Source organism: Loxodonta africana, chromosome X, assembly GCF_030014295.1.
Source record: "Loxodonta africana isolate mLoxAfr1 chromosome X, mLoxAfr1.hap2, whole genome shotgun sequence".
NCBI lineage: Eukaryota > Metazoa > Chordata > Mammalia > Proboscidea > Elephantidae > Loxodonta > Loxodonta africana.
The window spans coordinates 123,724,559-123,738,324 of NC_087369.1; the positions used below are offsets into that span (position 1 = coordinate 123,724,559).

General features: G+C 44.3%; 1 protein-coding gene across 1 annotated transcript; it reads right to left on the reverse strand.

The window, feature by feature from the left end:
• Positions 1 to 434: 434 nt before the first annotated feature.
• Positions 435 to 8,172, reverse strand: LOC100677085 (urea transporter 2-like). Its single transcript, XM_023553819.2, is given in 6 exon segments — positions 435 to 456; positions 1,863 to 2,017; positions 3,786 to 3,978; positions 4,854 to 4,982; positions 5,806 to 5,989; positions 7,448 to 8,172. Coding segments are annotated over 6 exon segments (711 nt in total). The 5' UTR covers positions 7,476 to 8,172.
• Between the last annotated feature and the right edge of the window lie 5,594 nt (positions 8,173 to 13,766).

Sequence of the window (13,766 nt, forward strand, 5' to 3'; positions counted from 1 at the left end):
TATTAGATTCCTATCTTATATTTAATGTGTCACGGACAAAGTTTTTGAGTGTTGAGTCCCCAACCTTAGTTTCCTCACAAAGCCTGTGAGTTTTTTTCTAACTTTTTATTTTGAAATAATAAATTTTATTTTGAAATAATAATAATTATTATTTTTGGTGAAAATATACAATGCAGAAAATAGCTACACCATTTCAACCATTTCTACATGTACAGTTCAGTGACACTGATAACATTCTTCAAGCTGTGCAACCATCCTTGCTGTCCTTTTCCAAATTATTCCACACTGTTAACATAAACTCACTGCCCCATAAGCTTCTCATCTAACCTTTCGAGTTGCTGTTTCTACATAAAGAACTGTTGAAAAGAGCACAATGCTCAAGGCAGACATACTTTACTAATTAAGCTAAACTACGGTTTGGTTCAAAGAAGACTTCAGGGGATAGTTTTTATTGATCTGCAAAAAAAAAGATGCAAAAAACATACACGGAGGTCCCTTGACCTACCTTTCCCCAGTGATAACATATCTTGTGTTACTATAGCACAATACTGTAACTAGGAAACTGACACTGATTGAATCCACAGAGCTAACTGATATTTCATCAGTTTTACATGCACTTGTGTTAGAGTGTCTGTGTGTACTTATATTAATTCTACGCCGCCAGCATTCCTGCGCCAGCAGAAGCTGTAAACTGTCGGGGATCTCAGGGCAGACAGAGAAAAGAAAGGGACAAACGGAGAAACCAGCCTTTAGAAATGATGGGTTTTGGTAAGATGTAATTTTTTCCTGAAAGCTGCGTTTATAGAGGGCTCTGCCTTCCCCTTCCCCCATTTCAGTTAAGTGTCCAACTACTAACCAAAAAGTTGGCAGTTCGGTCTCACCCAGAGGTGCCTCGGAAGAAAGGCCTGATGATCCGCTTCTGAAAAGTCATGCCCTTGACAACCCTCTAGCGCATAGTTCTACTTTGTAATAAACGGGGTCACCATGAGTCCGAATCGACCGGATGGCATTTTTTTGAACCCCGTCACGCTGAACCGGAAGTGTATGAGGCCGGGAGACCCTACTGCGGCCTTATAAGACGTTCACCCCCTGCCTCGGGGGGAGGAGTGGGAGGTGGGTCAGGCAGTTTCCCACGCGGGGGTCCTGTGCTTTAGGAGCTCAGCGCTGTAAGCAGAGTGACCAAATAATAAGAGTTAGTGGCTATTCAAGAGCGATTGGATTTGTAATTTTAGGCTGCAAGGCTAAGAAATTATTTCCTAAGAAATGAAATGGCCTACTAATAACTTGCACTTTAACTCAAACAGAAAACCACGTCCATGCATATCGGAATCGACATGATGGCAAAGGGTTTTTTTTTTTTTTTTGTGGTCATTTCTGAATAATCCCTTGTTTGTTTAAACAAATCAAACCCCCTCCCGATTAACTTTAGCCCATCCTCATCTCTTTTCAGACACATTATGACTGTGGAAAGTCCCTCAGGTGGGTGATGTGTGAGAGTATAGGTGAGCCCCATTTTAAGAAAACTCTGATACCCACTCGCCAACTTAAAAAGTTTAATGAGAACATGATTATGAATATTACAAAAAATACGTTTAAAATATTATTTGAATGTTGGAAAAGATCAGTTTTCATCTCATGACATTTCCAGGAATATTTCTGTTATATAAGCAAGCACGTTGGCATTTTCAGCGAATCTAGAGTGTTAACCCTAAATCTACAGACCCAGGAATAAACTTCCATAAAAACAATCAAACCAATCCCGTTGCCGTAGAGTTGATTCCGACTCATAACGACCCCACAGGACAGAGTAGAACTGCTCCATAGAGTTCCCAAGGAGCACCTGGTGGATTCGAACTGCCAACCTTTTGGTTAGCGGCCGTCGCATATCGCTGTCGTCCGCCGTCGCTCGTCGCCGTCGCTCGTCGCCGTCGCTCGCCGTCGCCGTCGCTCGCCGCCCTCGCTCGTCGCCGTCGCTCGTCGCCATCGCTCTTAACCACTGTGCCTCCAGGGCTTCAAACTTCCATAGAAGATTAAAATTTTCCCACCTCATCTCTGGGTAACCCTTCCATCTCTTACTTAACTCAGACTTGTTGGTTATGCTAATTTCATCAATTCGCAAGAGAGAGAGAATCAACACTTCCGAGGTGGGAGAGATTGTGGAGTCCCATCCTGTGTCATGGAACCAATGAGAAGTCGAGGCTGAGAGCAGGGAAGACTTAGCCAACGCTGTAAGAGCTCATTAGAGACTGGGCTGGGGTAGAACCAGCCCTCCTGCCTTCCAGTACATTCCCCAACACTGAGCTTCCCTACATTAAATGACTGAGTTGGATGACCACATCACCAATCTCTGTCTCCTTCTCACTGACTTCTCGTTGGGGATGTGGCTTATTTTGCAGAAGAGGGCAAGTTCCCCTCAAAAGGAGCTCTTATCGAGTGTGCTATGGGTATGAAGTTTTAAGCAACCGCAACCTGGATAAGTGCTGTGCGTCTTAGAACAGAGAGGTTCTTGAGTGGTGATTAAACACACCACTTTCCTGTGGTTGGGAGTAACTGGGGTGTAGGCTTGTTTGGGTGGGGGAGTGTCACAGAACAGACAGAAGGGAAAGTTCAGCGGCCTTTAGCCTGGAGATTCATTCAGGCAGTCTGCACAAAGCTGTTTCTAATGTCATGTTTTGTTGTTGTTGTTGTTAGGTGCCGCCGAGTGGGTTCTGACTCATAGCAACCCTGTGTACAACAGAACCAAACACTGCCCTGTCCTGCGCCATCCCTTACAATGGTTGTTATGCTTGAGTCCATTGTTGCACCCACTGTGTCAAACTATCTCATTGAGGGTCTTCCTCTCTCTTGCTGACCCTATGCTTTATCAAGCATGATGTCCTTTCTCCAGGGACTGATCTCTCCTGACAACATGTCCAAAGTATGGAAGACATAGTCTCACCATCCTTGCATCTAAGGAGCATTCTGGCTGTACTTTTTCCAAGACAGATTTGCTCGCTCTTTTGGGAGCCCATGGTATATTCAATATTCTTTACCAACACTACAATTCAAAGGTGTCAGTTCTTCTTCAGTCTTCCTTATTCATTGTCCAGCCTTCGCATGCATATGATGTCATTGAAAATACCATGGCTTGGGTCAGGCACACCTTAGTCTTCAAGGTGACATCTTCGCTCCTCAACGCTTTAAAGAGGTTCTTTGCAGTTCGAATCCACCAGCTGCTCCTTGGAAACCTTATTGGGCAGTTCTACCCTGTCCTATAGGGTCGCTATGAGTCGGAATCAACTCGATGGCAACGGCTTTATTGCTTGTGTGGCCACCACTCATCCGTTAGTTCATCATACTGTGGTGTGTTGCTGTGATGCTGGAAGCTATGCCACCAGTATTTCAAATGCCAGCAGGGTCACCCATAGCGGACAGGTTTCAGTGGAGCTTCCAGGCTAAGACAGACTAGGAAGAAGTGCCTACCGATCTACTGAAAATTAGCTAATGAAAACCTCAGGGAATTACAACTAAATTTTGTTTGCTATAGTACCAGAACATGAGCCTCCTATGTTGGAAGGCGCTCAAAATACACAGTGACTGCAACAATGGACTTAAGCATACATACCAACGACAGTGAATATGGCACAGAATTGGGTAACGTTTTGTATGAGTTGGACACAACTTGATGACAACTAACAACAACAAACACAATTATTCGTGGTTGTTTTTGACATGATACATAAGTAAGTGCCACTTTAAAATCGAGTTTGGACAGATGCAGCCCTTTGGCCTCCCAAGATACCTACCTGTGGCACTTGGACCTCAGACCAGGTGATGTTGGGCAGGGAAGATGCAGGCTGAAGCAACATTATGGGAAAGAAGTGATTGTAGTTTACCATGGCTTCCAGGCACATGGTCACTGTGATGTTGAAGGGCAGCATGAAAATCAGAAGGTCCCACTTGCTGAAGATGGTGCGCAGGGCACTGAAGGAAATGGGGATGACGGCAGAAACACAAGAGATGCGGTGGAAGAAGCCACCTAGCCATGACACTCAAGAGGTGGTTAAGGACCAACTAAGCAGTAGTAGGGCTCCCTGTGCCCTCTGGAGAAAATCAGGCTGCTGGGCACCCTCCCTGACCCTAACTGGCCTGAGTGGGTCTTTCCCTTGGCCTCCTCCCTGAGCCAGGCACAGTAACAGGTGGAATGTCCAGACTCCAATTCAGAAGGAAGGCTTTCTGGGGAACACTTTAAGGCAGGAAGTCAGAGAGTCACATAGCTTCAATCACAGAAGTGAGGAGAGAGGATGGGTTAGGAAAGGAAAGGGAATCACATTCATTGATTCAACAAATATTGAGCGGCTGAGTGCACTGAGCCCAGTGACCAGAGTGCCCTGTGCTTTCTGGAAGAGAGGAGGCACTGGCATCTGGAGCCACTGACTTTGGCCCGCGGCCCATCTTCAGCCTACGCTGGAAGGTTGTCTTGGTCTGGTCAGGGGTCCCCAGGATAGGGAAAGCTAGATGGGGTGGAGGAGGGATGAGAGGATTTCCAGAACTGACAGGACTCTGTGGCTCGGGGCTCTTAACCTACGTGGGCCTCAGTTTCTTTCTCTGTGCTCTAGCAAGGTGGGTTCAGAAATGGTCCTTTTATATCTTAAAAATAAGTAAAGGATGATAGCTAATGAGATACTGTACGTGGAGCACCTACCACAGTGCCTGACGCTGTACAATGTTAGTCGTTATTTCCAGAAGGTGTTGCTGATCTGCAAGCTAAGTAAATGTGACCCTAAAATCAAGTTTGCACAAATAGTCACAGGCTTGGGACAAAAAGGGAGGTGGCCCTCGATCTGAGCCTACAACCTTAGTCTCAGACTTACCAAGACGTGGACATCACAATGACAGGGAGCAGAATCCACCAGTAATAGTCACCTTTGTCAGAGAACACGGCCATGAGCAGCCCCATCAGCACCCTGTTATACCCGTGGAGTCCTGCCGCTATGGCAGATCTGGGGGAAGTGGGGCGAGGGTTGGTGAGGGGGCTTTCCATGTGACTTGCTATAGGGGCACTGCCTTTTTAATTGTCCTCCTGACTTAGCATTTTCTCTAATGGAGCCTGACCACACCTTCAAACCAGCCACCCCTCTGGGATTGAGAGAGCAAACAACACCCTTCACGTTTCCCTGGACAATGTGTAGCTATGAAAACAGCCAACTAGTAGTAGATAGGGTTCTTCCATAAGCCATTATGCTGAGCAAAATAAGTCAGGCACAAAAGGGCAGACACTATATGTCCTACTTTCATGAGCTATCTAGGATAGGCACATGCATAAGGACAAAAGTTTATTAGTTGTTACCGGGGCTGGGAGGAGGGAAAATGGGGAGTTACGGCAGAAGGGTTACTGAGTTTCTGTCTGGGGTGATAAAGAACTTTGGGAAATACACAGTGGTGATGGTTGTACAACATGGTGAATGTAATTAATGTCATTGAATTGTATACTTAACTATTGTTTAAAATGTCAGCTGTTTTATATATATATATATATATGGAAACCCTGGTGGCTTAGTGGTTAAGTACTACAGCTGCTAACCAAACGGTCGGCGTTTTAAATCCACCAGGTGCTCCTTGGAAACTCTATGGGGCAGTTCTACTCTGTCCTGTAGGGTCGCTATGAGTCAGAATCGACTCCATGGCAACGGGTTTGGTTTTATATATAAAACCATAATAATAAAAAAAAAGAATAACTGGCGGTAATAGACATTGTTAGTTACAGTGTTCTTACTTGGAGGGGTTTCTGAGCTGGGAAACAAGCAGTGAGCTGTGGGAACTTACTTGTCCTGACTCAGGACGAGGGTTGTCAATGTGGAGACAGTTGTTGAGCCTGAGATGGCCCACTAAGGGTTCTGGAAGAAGAGGCTGAGGATGATGAGGATACCACTGAGGGGGTTGTTCACAAACATCACCTGAGATGTGCCCCGGAGGACCCAGTCGAGAAGCTGGAACACGGGGAATTTGTCTGAAATGGACAAGGGCATGAAGTCAGCAAATGTTCAGTGTGCCCTCCATTTGTGACTGCTCTGGGTGAGGCCTGGGGGATGAGGGGAGGGTGGGAGGAAATCACAGCATCCAAGGTGGGTCTGCAGGGAGTCAACAACCTGTTGTGAACCACCACGAAACCAAAAGCTAACCTGCCGCGGTCGAGTCAATTCCGACTCATAGCGACCCTATAGGTCAGAGTAGAACTGCCCCATAGGGTTTCCAAGGCAAGCCTGGTGGATTCGAACTGCTGACATCTTGGTTAGCAGCTATAGCTCTTAATCACTAACTACACCACCAGGGTTTCCATCAACCACCACAGAAGGGGGTAAAAAAAAGCACGAGAAAGGGCATCTGAGTTCCCAGATGACTGCATCTGTTGCCAACTGGACGTGGTTTTAGGTGGGTTTCCAAGCAATGGGGATGCGGTACCTGGACCTACTTTGCCACCTGTGATAGTGGTGTGCATTTTTAAGAAGATTGATCCAGGGAGAAAACTCTCTTGCTGCATGGCAATGCATCAAACCCATGTCTTGAGCTCTGGGGAGATTACTAAAGAGAACCTATTGGAATAATAGACATGGTTCTTCTGTGAGCCATTCAGAGGATGTTTTTCTAGAATGCTGGCTCTAGAATCTCAGTGCTAAAGCTTGCCCATCTGCAGCTCTCTGCTAGAATATTTGACAGAGCATAGCTGTTGTCTTAGTTATCTAGTGCTGCTGTAACAGCAATACTACAAGTGGATGGATTTAACAAACAGATGTTTATTCTTTCACAGTCTGGGAGGCTAAAAGTCTGATTTCAGGGTGTCGGCTCCATGGGAGTACTTTCTCTCTCTGTCAGCTCTGGAGGAAGGTCCTTGTCATCAATCTTCCCCTGGACTAGGAGCTTCTCAGCCTACTACTTTCTTGGTGGTATAAGGTCCCCCATGTCTCTCTGCTAACTTTTCTCTTTTATATCTTAAAAGACATTGGCTCAAGATACAACCCAATCTTGTAGATTAAGTCCTGTCTCATTAACATAACCAAATTTTTTTCTTTTCCACACTAACATAACTGCCGCTAATCCATCTCATCAACATCATAGAGGTAGGACTTACAACACATAGGAAAATCACATGAGATGACAAAGTGGTGGACAATCACACAATACTGGGAAGCACAGCCCAGCCATGTTGACAGATATTTTTGAGGAACACAATTCAATCCATGACAGCTGTTGGGTTCAGAAATGAAAGCTCAAACACTTAAATGTATTGGTGTTTACATCCCAAGAGTCTGTATGTCTGCTACAAAAGCAAAACTCCTATCTTCTCTGGAAAACCATGGAAAAGGAACTCAGGCAGGTCTGGTGAGAACTGTGGCAACGTGTTTCCAGGTGATGACTGGAGGTGTCCTTTTTAGGGTTGGGTCAGGGATTTCTCTCACAGAACCTTTACCTTTAAGGCCCTCCCCACACTCTTTCATCTCTCTCTCCCATGATATAAGTGAGGGCTCTGCTGATCCTTTTCCCACTGGCAGCTACGGAACTCTGAATCCAAGAAGTCTTGGAAATGTTTGTTTCCACCTTGGTCTCTTAGATCTCCTCTATGGTGTCCAGATCCTGTGCAGGGACAAGAGATGGGCAAGAAGCACTCACATTCTGTGATTCTCACACGGAGGAGTGGATGTGCATGGTAGCTTAGGGATCCAGCCAAGATTTTCATGTGATATTGGGAGTTCCTACTTAATCAGCTCCCTGTTTCTATAGATTAGAATGTCTTTGGTTTTGTTTGACATGTTACCTCATTTAATATGAGTACCCACCATGAGGTACAACTAGATAATATCTTTATCATCATACTGTGGATGAAGACTCAGGAATGAAGAAGTTCTCATTTGCAAAGGTCAAGATCAAATGGTAGAATCCAGATTTTACCACAGATCTTTAGACTCTTTCTTTAAGCCATTACTTCCTCTATACCACACTCCTTCCCGAGGAAATTATCTCCTCTCACTCTCAACATGTCTAGTTCCTAATTTAACTGTGCATAAGCATAAAGGTATGAAATTGCACCGTCAAGATTCTGTTTTTGTAAATTGGCACAAGCTTATCTTTTAAATTCCAGAATTCTACATTTAGAAAAAGTCTGATAGTAAATAATTTAAATAAAAGGACTGTGAAGCTTCACAAAGTAAACTGCAAAAAAGACATTTTTATCGCACGTAATTATTTTTCTTGAAAATATGAATTCAAGAAAAGTTTGCCTAAATCACAGAACGTCTTTTTTGGATGTCAGCTCCCTACTCAGCTGCAGGCTCTGAGGCTGTCCAGCTGTCCCTGATTTGGGCCACACTGTACAAGCAGCTCTAGGGAGGGCTTCCAGTATTGATAGGGATTTGAGGCTTTGCTTGGTCTCTCCTGATGGTCACCTTTTCCAAACACCGGCATCAGAAAGAAAGAGCATCATCAATTAGGACACCTTTACCCTGATCCCCCAGCAGCTAATTTCTTGCAAGACTTGAGTTGGAATATTTGGTACTTTCTGTTCCTCTTGAGGAAGCACAGAACCATGGAGTCTTGCAGCTGGAAGGTGCCTTTTTTCTTTCATTGGTCATGGACCCCTTTGGGGCCTCTCATACAAACAGGACAATTCTATTGGAATTAGAGGAGTTCACAGATTCCATCGACCTTTCATTAAGAAGCCCTGATTTAGCTCAACCCCTTAATTTTTTTTTCTTTTTTGCTGAGGAAACAGCAGCCCAGAGGATCAGTGAGTTGCCCATGATCCCTGATCCAGGGCTGTTTCTCCTGTACCACGTGGAGAACTTGCAGGTGTACAAAGAGAAGCCCGGTTTTGCTGGAGTCTGTGACCTCCTGCCCATATTCAGATTCAGAAACATCTGAATTTGGCCATGACTCTCCCCAGCTGGATAAATGTGAGCTGTTTTGGCCTTTTTTTTTTTTTTTAAGAGAGAATGTCTGGATTTTAGGTATTTTAGGACAAGTGATATCCCTGTAGGCACTTGAAACAGATTCTGTCATGTCCTTGTAATTCTAGAAATCCTGTAATGCGGCTTTAGCCATATTTTTAATTATTACTAGATAACTTATATCGACTGGATGGCACCTAGCAACAACAAAGGTAGTTAACCCATTGCCGTTGAGTTGATTCTGACAAGTAGAGCTGCCCCATAGGGTTTCCAAGAAGAGGCTGGTGGATTCCAACTGCTGATCTTTTGGTTAGCACCTGTAGCTCTTAACCACTGCCACCAGGGCTCTTCAAAGGTAGTTAATAACAAAACAAAACAAACAAACCCGTTGCCCTCGAGTCAATTCTGACCCATAGCGACACTATAGAACAGAATACAACTGCCCCCATAGGTTTTCCAAGGAGCAGCTGGTGGATTCGAACTGGCGACCTTTTGTTTAGCAGTGGAGCTCTTAACCACTGCGCCACCAGGGCTCTAAACGTAGTTACAAAAAAACTGAAACTTGTTTCCGTGGAGCTGATTCCTACTGATAGCGACCCTATAGGACAGAGCAGAACTGCCTCATAGGGTTTCCAAGGAGCGCCTGGTGGAGTTGAACTGCCCATCTTGAAGTTAGTAGCTGAACTCTTAACCGCTATGCCACCAGAGTTTCCAAAGGTAGTTAACCCAAACCCACTGCCGTCGAGTCGATTCCGACTCATAGCGGCCCTATAGGACAGAGTAGAACTGCCCAATAGAGTTTCCAAGGAGCGCCTGGCGGATTTGACCTGCCGACCTCTTGGTTAGCAGCTGTAGCACTTAACCACTACGTCACCAGGGTTTCCAAAGGTAGTTAAAACCAAAACCAAACCCAGTGCCGTCGAGTCGATTCCGACTCATAGCGACCCTATAGGACGGAGTAGAACTGCCCCATAGAGTTTCCAAGGAGTGCCTGGCGGATTCAAACTGCCGACCCTTTGGTTAGCAGCCGTAGCACTTAACCACTACACCACCAGGGTTTCCAGAGGTAGTTACCCACCCCACTACCCCACTGCCGTTGAGTCGATTCCGACTCATAAAAGGTAGTTAAGGCCTTGTCTTATAAGGTCGCTATGAGTCGGAATCTACTCAACCGCAGTGGGGTGGATAATTTCTGTCCTGATGCTCTGGTTCCCCCCAGTGGTCAACTCTGAGAATGGCAGGATGGGCTCTGAAAGTCTTACATTTTCTAATTGAAATGCGTGTTTCCTTTGGTTTTCGTAAGAGTCCTCAGGGTATCTGAAGGGACACATTAAGGGCACTGTGTTCCCACTTTTGAAGGAGCAGAAGCTGCAAATACCAGTGTGGTTGGGAATTTATACCAGGCAGGAGAAACAAACTAATTTTGGAAGCTTTGAAAAGAAGAGGAGGAAGCAGAGAGGATCCCTCTGAACCCCGACACCAGCGTATGTGACACCCTGACCTACCCATTGCTTCTATCTGAGGCTCCCCTCTGCCGGCCAGCGCTGCAGCAACCCCGACCAACTTCCATCTCCCAGGCTTCTTTGCAGGGGCTCTTTCCCAAGCCCTCCCCACTCGGCCCCAGCCACTATCATAAGAGGATGTTTGGAGGGAGGTTACCAACCTTCTGAAGCAACCATATTCTCTTCGATCTCATGCCCGGGGCCCTGGCAAAGCCAAGCTCCTGGGTCAGAGGGGCCCTTGAGGCACCTGTAATGCATTCCCCACCTTGCATGATGTTCCCATAAACCACTCCAAGTCTCATCATGAGCTGACTGATTTTTGGCATGAAATAATGCAGTTTAGGTAAACTGAAAGAAGAGAATCACAAAATGCATCATCTGGGAAGCATGTGATATGAGTCAAAAGGGTGCTAAATCTGGAATCAGTCTTATCCGCTGCAGCTTCCCAGCTGGCTGGGTGACTCTGGACTTGTCTGCCCCCCAACTGGCTCTTCTGCCCTGGCTCTTCATGGGGTTGCTGCACCTCTGCAGCTAAATTAGGGGGATGTTTTTTGACTCCTGTCTATTTGCTGGCACATGTTCTCAGCTTCCAAGCCCCAGTTTCTGACTTCACTTGCTCAGCCTTGGCTGTCCTCTTAACCACCATAGCTGCTCACATTTGCCATAGATGAGAACTTTTCATCATTAGTCTCCTAACCTAGTGGTTTTCTACTTGGCTGCTAATTAGAATCTCATGGAGAACTTTTAAAAATCTTGTGCTGTTTGTGCTTTTGTTATTATATTAGATAATCCATTGTTAAAAGCTAGGCCTGACAGCGTTACCCCTGAGTTTTCTTCTAAGAATGTTATGCTTTTACTTTGCACATTTAAGTCCTTAATGCATTTTGGATTTGTTTTTGTTATGATGAGACATGGATCCTGTTCCATTTTTCTGCATGTGGAAACGCAATGTTCCCGACACCATTTATTGAAGACACTCTTCTTTCCCCCATCCTCCTCGTCAAAAATCAGTTGGCCAGAGATGTGTGGTTTCATTTCTGGACTCTCAAATCTATTCCATTGATCTGTGTGTCTATTGTTATACCAATACAAGGCTATTTTGATTACTGTAGCTGTATAATATGTTTTAAAATCAGGAAGTGTGAGTCTTTCTACTTTGTTCTCCTCTTCCAACATTGCTTTAGCTATTCAAGGCCTCTTGCCATTCCTTATAAAGTTGAGGGTTGGTTTTTCCATTTCTGTAATGAAGGCTGTTGGGATTTTGATCAGGATTGCATTGAATCTATAGATTGCTTTGGGTAGTATTGATATCTTAACAATATTAAGTCTTCCAATCCAGGAAAATGGAACATCTTTTATTTAAGTCTTCTTTAATCTTTTTCAACATTTTATAGTTTTCATTGTATAAGTCATTTACATCCCTTACATTTATTCCTACATATATTATTCTCTTAGATGCTATTGTAAATGGAATTGTTTCCCAATTTCCCTTTCGGATTTCTCACTGCTGGTGTATAGAAACCCAACTAATTTTTGTTTGTTGACATTTTACCCTGCAACTTGGCATAATTCCTCTATTAGCTCTAGAGGTTTTCCTGGAGACTCTTTGGGGTTTTCTATACATAGGATCATATCATCCATGAATAGAGATAATTTTTCTTCTTCTTTTCCAATATGGATACCTTTTATTTCTTTTTCTTGTCTTATTCCTCTGGCTAGGATTTCTAATAAAATATTGAATAGAAGTGGTGAGAATGGGCACCCTTGTCTTGTTCTCAATTTCAAGGGGAAAGCTCTCAGTCTTTCTCCATCAAGTATAATGTTGGCTGTTAGCTTTTCATATATACCCCAAATCATATTGAGAAATTTCCATTCTATTCCAATTTTCTTTAGGGTTTTCATCAAAAAGAGTGTTGGATTTTATCAAATGCATTTTCTGCATATATAGAGATGATCATGTGGTTCTTTTCCTTTGTTCTATTGATGTGGTCCACCATGTGTCTGTCAGTTTGTCATACTGTGGTGGTTTGCATGTTGCCATGATACTGGAAGTTTTTCCACCGGTATATCGAATACCTGTAGGATCACCCTTGATGGACAGGTTTCAGCGGAGCTTCCAGACTAAGACAGACTAGAAAGAAAGACCTGGCAGCCTATTCCTGAAAAAAATAGCCAGTGAAAACCTTATGAATAGCAGCAGAACACTGCCTGATACAGTACCAGAAGATGAGCCCCTTAGTTTGGAAGGCACTTGTTAAGGATTGAATTGTGTCTCCCCCAAAATAAGTGTCAACTTGGTTAGGCCATGATGCCCAGGATTGTGTGGTTGTCCTCTATTTTGTGATTGTAATTTTATGTTAAAATGATTAGGGTGGGATTGTAATACCACCCTTACTCAGTTCACCTCCCTGAACCAATGTAAAGGGAGTTTCCCTGAGGTGTGGCCTGCACCACCTTTTATCTCTCAAGAGATAAAAGGAAAGGGAAGCAAACAGAGAGTTGGGGACTTCATACCACCAAGAAAGCAACACCAGGAGCAGAGCATGTCCTTTGGACACAGGGTCCCTGTGCCTGAGAAGCTCCTCAACCAGGGGAAGATTGAGGACGAGGACCTTCCTCCAGAGCTGACAGAGAGAGAAAGCCTTCCCCTGGAGCAGATGCCCTGAATTTGGACTTGTAACCTATTAGACTGTGAGAAAATAAATTTCTCTTTGTTAAAGCCATCCACTTGTGGTATTTCTGTTATAGCAGCACTACATGACTAAGATAGCACTCAAAAGATGAAAAAAGGAGCATTACAATATCTATCCTGAAGTACAGCTCTGTCTGTGATAGAATAATATCCATATGCCTACAAGAAAAACCAGTTAATACGACTATCATTCAAATTTATGCACCAACTACTAAGGCCAAAGATGAAGAAACTGAAGGTTTTCCCCAACTGCTACAGTCTGAAATTGATCAAACATGCAATCAAGATGCGTTGACAATTACTGGCGATTGGAATGCACAAGTTGGAAACAAAGAAGAAGGATCTGTAGTTGGAAAATATTGCCTTGGTGATAGAAACAATGCCAGAGATTGCATGATAGAATTTTGCAAGACCAACGACTTCTTCATTGCAAATACCTTTTTCCAACAATATAAACGGCGACTATGCATGTGGACCTCGCCAGATGGAATACACAGAAATCAAATCAACTACATCTATGGAAAGAGACAAAGGAGAAGCTGAATATCATCAGTCAAAACAAGGTCAGGGGCCCACTGTGGAACAGACCATCAATTGCTCATATGCACATTCCAGTTGATGTTGAAGAAAATTGGAGCAAGTCCGCTAGAG